Source organism: Protobothrops mucrosquamatus, unplaced genomic scaffold (genome assembly GCF_001527695.2).
Source record: "Protobothrops mucrosquamatus isolate PMUCROS unplaced genomic scaffold, P.Mucros_1.0 scaffold710, whole genome shotgun sequence".
NCBI classification, from domain to species: Eukaryota; Metazoa; Chordata; class Lepidosauria; order Squamata; family Viperidae; genus Protobothrops; species Protobothrops mucrosquamatus.
This window is the reverse complement of record NW_015386991.1, coordinates 785,599-791,544: the sequence shown is the minus strand read 5'-3', so window position 1 is coordinate 791,544 and position 5,946 is coordinate 785,599. Positions and strand designations below refer to the sequence as shown.

Sequence of the window (5,946 nt, the reverse complement as noted above, 5' to 3'; positions counted from 1 at the left end):
TTATGACAATTAGTAGGGGGTCCTTCGGTCCACCGCTCCCTGATATATATAAGCAAACGCCTTTCTCAACGAGGCTCAATAAAGAGAGATGGGGAAAAAGGGCAGACGGGAGCAAGCTAATTCCAATCGCCGTTTTTATATTTAGCGCTAAGATGGGTTCTTCCCCCCCNCCCCCCCCCCCCCGTCCCCTTATTTATCTCCCCATTCTCTTTACAATCAACGGGTGACTCACTTTGCCTTTAAAGATTCCTACTTCTGTCTCAGGGAGGCAGCCAATGGGAGGCCTCCCGAGGTCACGTGGCCCGGCAGATTTCTTAATGAAGCCGACCCATCCCGCCGCCTCTGCGCATGCTCCCGGGTAAACAATATGTTGGGGACTTGTCTCTCGCTCTCTCCCTCTCTCTCTCTCTTTCGGAAGTCGACTTTTAAAAAGCTCGGGCAGACCATGATATGACGACTTCCCTGATTTTGCATCCACGCTGGGCGGACACTTTCATGTACGTGTATGAGGAGAACCCGCATGAAAATAGCCAGACTAAAATCCCAGCCATGGAAGGGCTCAGCGGGAACTGTCCAGCCAGCCACTGCAGGGATTTAATCACCCACCCGGTACTGAGCCGTCATTCCAGCACCATCGGGACGCCCCAGGGTTCCGTTTACACGGAAATACCGGCTCCAGATGCAGCCAGGCAGTGCCCCGCGCCGCCCGCCTCTTCCAACGCCACCTTAGGCTACGGCTACCCCTTTGGAGGCAGCTACTACGGGTGCCGCCTGTCCCATTCCCACAACGTCAACTTGCAACAGAAGCCTTGCGCCTACCATCCGGCTGAGAAATACCCCGAGCCCAGCGGCTCCCTCCCCAGCGAAGAACTCTCCTCCCGGGCCAAAGAGTTTGCTTTTTACCCGAGCTTTGCCAGCTCCTACCAGGCGGTCCCTGGCTATTTGGACGTATCGGTGGTTCCAGGTATCAGTGGGCACCCCGAGCCAAGACACGACGCGCTGCTCCCCATGGAGGGTTACCAGCACTGGGCTCTTTCCAACGGCTGGGACGGGCAGGTTTACTGCGCGAAGGAGCAGGCGCAGTCCACCCATCTCTGGAAGTCGCCTTTCCCAGGTAGGGCGCTCGGGCTCGAGCTCTGCCTCTCTGCTCCGCCATGATTGCGCGTTTAGGCTGGGTGGAAACCTAGCTCAGGTAAACTTGGTAGGAGGGCCCTTCCTTGGAAGCGGACGGCGGGGCGAAGGGGCCGCGGGGAGCGGGAGAGGCGGGAGAGACTTCAACCAAGCGCAGGCTGGGAACTCTTTCGCGTTCGCTTGGGCAGCTGCAGCCGGTGCGGGAGAGAAGGATGCGCGGGCGCGCCTGGTTTTTTCATCCCTCTCCGCGCTGGTCCCCGGTTGGATTTTCTCTCTCTCTCTCTCCCTCTCTCTCTCTCTCCGACTTTAATTTTGCAGGAGTGTTTAAAATCAAAATTCTGAATCCAGAAAAGCAGAAGTATCTCTTCTCCCCCTGTCCGCCCCACCCATTCCCCCCCCCCACAAGGAAAGGCTGGGCTTTTCAGAGGGACCCAGCAAAATTGCGCTGTACTGCAGCTCCAGAAGTGTCTTAGGGATGCGTCTTGCAAGGCGCGAGGACCGAGTGGGAAAGCTAGAGGGCAAGGCTTTCGATTCTGGTTAGAAATCTGGAGTAAATGGCAGCTTACGGATCACATTACGAATTGCGAATCAGACACACACACACACACACACCCCAAAAGCCTCGGAACGACTGCCTCTCATTTAGAGAGGAGAGGCGAAAGATTGGCGAATGCTTCTGCATTCGTGGGGTCTTCATCTTGCCACCACCTCGGAATTGGCCAAAGGGACGGGTTGGAGCCCCCCGAAGGGGAGTAAATAAGGTAGGAATTTATCTTGGTGGCTAGACGGGGGAGGGGGGGTGCCCCCTCAGATCGAGCGCGGCTCGCCAGCGATGCCTCTGCAAAGCGTTGCATGCTGGGGTTCCCTTCTGAGAAGGAAGAGGAATTGGAGCTGGGCGAGGTGGAAGGAAGAGAAGGCCTATTTGGATCTCTGCTGGATTTCAGCCGCCGGCAGCGAGCAAGCCCGCCCGCCTCCAACTGTTTATGCTAGAGAAAGAAAAGATCTATCTTGTAAAAAGCCGTTTTCTTCATAAGTGGTTTTTGTCCCACCCATCCACCCCCATTCCGCCCGGGTGAAATCCGCTTCAAATATCTTATCCCCTTATCCTCATTTCATTTTCCGTGAAGCTCTGGTGTGCTCCTCTCCTAGATGTATTTCATTCAAATCCCCTTCTTTATCCCCCTACCATTCAAAGCCTCTCCCACAACCCTCTCCTGCTGAATTTTAATAAAAAAAAAAATCCCCAGCGAAGATTATCCATAAAGAGATTAACACTTCTCCTCCTTTAGAGTTTTCAAAATGTGACCTGAGTATAGAATTTATAATCCCTAAATGATGGGGGGGAGGGAATATTCAGGAATATTCGACAAATATTCCTTTCCTACCAGCTATGAACCAGGGCAGCTTGGAATAATTATTTCTTCTATTTTCTTCCAATGGGATTCATTTCATTGTTATTATCACTCCTACTGTTGTGCACTTTTTTTAAAAAATAAATAAAGTAGCAAATTTGACTTTTAAATTTCTGTCTCAGGAAGCCTTTGGGGGAATAGGAGGATAAGGATGGGGGGAACCGATCTGTGAGTGATTATAGTTAGCCCAAGAGCGCTGGCGATGGGGCATCGTGGTATAAGTAGCTATTACAACAAAGACTGATTGCACTGATGAGGAGAAGGCACCGTCTCTCCCGCTGCATTCTAGAGAAGTGCAGGAAAACAATAGGGCTTCACAGCTGGTAGGTACTTTCAAGGAAAGTAGAATTTCCCAAGCAGTGAACTCAATAGGTGGATGTATTTAGCACTTCTCATAAGTTAATGGAGGGCATGAAGAGTTAACTCTACAGAGCAGAAAAGAGGATGGCCCTCGCGTTCCCTAGATCATTTGGGGGCGGAGGAGGCTTCAGAAGCAACCTGCCCATACAAACAAAGTAGCCTTTTCAGGAAAGCTGTGTTCTCACTGTGGTGTTGATCCCACCGATCTTCTCCCACAGGCTGGGGAAGAATCTGTATCTGAAACCCACCTGTTAATGTCGACTGGAGGTTTAGAAAGGAGGTTTGGAAAGTTAAGATTCTGTTTCCAGTTTTGCGGATGCTGGAGTTCCTAGTTGCCCCACTTGCCAAAGTCCTTATCCGGGACTTGAGGCCTCTTCTCAACTTGCTGTGAACAAATATCCCATGGAATACACCAAATGCATAGATTCATATCTTGTTCTGCCTGCACCTCATTTCCCCCCATGCATTTCTCCTATCCCACTGGTTCTGTCCCACTCCTCTCCCTCCCCCCCACCCCGTGCCCTTCCAAATTCACCCCCCTCCTCTTAGATCCATTTTCTTGCTATGTCGCTTTCATTCTCACCGGCTTGCTACTTTTCTGCCTGTTCCCTTCCTGATGCCTGGAAGATGCATTGCCCAGCCAGTTGCAAGGTGCTGTTTAATCTAACTTTCTCTTTTTTTTCTCTCTCTCTCTCTCTCCTCCCCTCTTCTCTTTCTCTCTCTTCCTCCCACTTCGCTTCTCCACCTCGTTTCCTCCTTGCTCCGTTCTCCTCGTCTGTCTTCACAGATGTGGTGCCACTTCAGCCAGAAGTGAACAGCTACCGTAGGGGCCGGAAAAAAAGGGTCCCTTACACGAAAATCCAGCTGAAAGAATTAGAAAAGGAGTACGCGGCCAGCAAGTTCATTACCAAAGAGAAGCGAAGAAGGATCTCGGCCACTACTAACCTTTCCGAGCGCCAGGTCACAATCTGGTTTCAGAATCGCAGAGTGAAAGAAAAAAAGGTTATTAGTAAATCTAAGACATCCCACCTACACGCTACCTGACATAGAAATGTTTCAAGAGGGAGGGGGGGGAAAACAAAATAAAAATTTAAAAGGGGAGAAGAAACAAATGCAAATATTTATCTGGTAAATTTGTACAAAAAGGAAGGGAAAAATGCATTGAATTTGATTATTTAAACACCCGTACAGTCTCCAAGGAGCAGTGTGGGGGGAAAAAAAATAAAATCACCGCCTTTGGGTTAGTCTTCTGTCCATTTATTGCCCTTTTTTTAACTGTGAAGCTTGATTGCCTGTCTTAAAATCTATTTTTCGGTGTTTTTAAATGTGCGCACTTATTTTCACAGAGAAGCCGAGGGGGGGGGGAATTCTCTCTCCTCCCTCTCTCACATACACATACAAAAACACCCAGATTGTGATGTTTATATACACACTCCCAGATTTGCGATGTTGGGATTCTGAGTGATTTCACCCCCCCCTTTTTTTTTTCTTTTCTAGGTCCAGCACTTTCTTTCCCTTTGCCATATTTTCCATGTATTGGGCTGTTTTTGTCTTTTATTGTTTCAAAAACAAAAAGTGAAAACTGTAAACCTTACATATGAAGAATTATTCGCCTTGGGGTGGGGGTGTTTTTGTTTTTTGTTTTAAAAAAAGCTAGACCTAAAATATAAAATGAAAAAAAAACACCACCACACAAATAAGGCTGCTACTCAAAAGTGCTGAGGAGATTCTTTTTTTTTTTTTTTTGTCTGTGCGGTTATTATGTTCAACTAACTTTATGCCTGTGCTAAATTCGCTGAAGTCGCTGCCTGGAATAACTAGGATTGTGTCCCCGAAACAGAGGTTTAATGATTTTTGGGGAAAGATGGGGGGAAAAAAAATAGATGAGACTTCCCTGCTGACCTAGACGGGACTGAAAACTCCAGCAGGATCGTGCTCTTAATAATAATTACGGTTTTGATTTTCTAGATTATGGTCTCACTCCAGCTGTTTTATTATTATTGTGTGTTGGTTTTACTGCTACAAAACGGGAATGTTCTCGGTTATAAAGAAAGGTGCACGGTAAGGCTGGATGTTTGTTTCCTTTTGTTTTTCTGTTTTTCTGTTTTCCGGAGAGTCGCGTTCTTTCGCCTGGTTAAAACTATCCACTTTTTAAAACCAACAAAACGTCTTGTATATGTATATAATGTTTTGTCCAAATGATATGTACTGACTATTGAATGCAGAATACATTTCTTAAAAATAAATCGCTCTCTTCCTTTTGGCGCCACCTCCCCGCTTTCCCAGCCTCGAAAACAGAAAAGTCTAGTTTAGGGATCCGATCTCTCTCTCTCTCTCTCTCTCTCTCTCTCTCTCTCTCTCTCTCTCTCTCTCTCTCTCTCTCGATATTAAGCAAGGAGGGGCTTCAAGTCCTAGCTGGTGCACATTGGCGACTATTCACAATCGCACCCCGAGTTGCAAGAAAGGGAAAGCTTCCCGCGATTCCCCATCACTTCTTTTTTTGGGGGGGAGGGTGGTGGAGTAGTTCCATTGGAATCTATAGGACTCCTCCAGAAATAACTGGAATATAGCAGGGGAGGAGGGGGGCTTGCTTTGTTTCGGAGTTTGCGGATCGGACCTCTGGGAGGATTCTCGGAGCTTTGCCCCCCTCCCCCCCCGCCAAGTGCAAGGCGATCGATTTGGGGGGGGGGGAGAGATTAAAAACGGAGAGGAAGGAGGAAGCTGGTCGCCGCCGGGACGGAGCAGCAGAAAGCAGAGAAAGCCCAAAGGGAAGCGGGGCGCTCCTGCCGCTCTTCTTCAGAGACAGCGACCCACCACGTGTGAACTGAGCAACGTGGAAGGAGGTGGTTTGAAAAAGTAAAATGTTTTGTTCGTTATTTTAACCAGCGATTTATTGATTGATTTATTCCGGGGAGGGCCTTGGGATTGTAGTCGTTTTGGCCTGCTTTATGCCTTGCCTTTCTTTTTTTTTTTTCCCTTTTTTTTATTGTTGCAAGCCACCGAACTCGAAAGCGGGGTGGCGTGGCGTGGAGTGGCGTGGGCA

General features: G+C 48.6%; 1 protein-coding gene across 1 annotated transcript; it reads left to right on the top strand.

Moving 5' to 3' along the window:
• The first annotated feature begins 450 nt into the window (after positions 1-450).
• On the top strand, positions 451-3,947 carry HOXC13 (homeobox C13). Its single transcript, XM_015818279.1, has 2 exons — positions 451-1,114; positions 3,691-3,947. The coding sequence occupies exons 1-2, from the start codon at positions 451-453 to the stop codon at positions 3,945-3,947; spliced, it is 921 nt and encodes a 306-aa protein (XP_015673765.1).
• Positions 3,948-5,946: the final 1,999 nt, after the last annotated feature.

Excerpts from the sequence above, each read along its gene's own strand:
- HOXC13 (XM_015818279.1), top strand. The coding sequence starts at position 451 with ATGACGACTTCCCTGATTTTGCATCCACGCTGGGCGGACACTTTCATG. Across the intron at positions 1,115-3,690 it reads CTGGAAGTCGCCTTTCCCAG|ATGTGGTGCCACTTCAGCCA; the intron begins GTAGGGCGCTCG and ends CTGTCTTCACAG.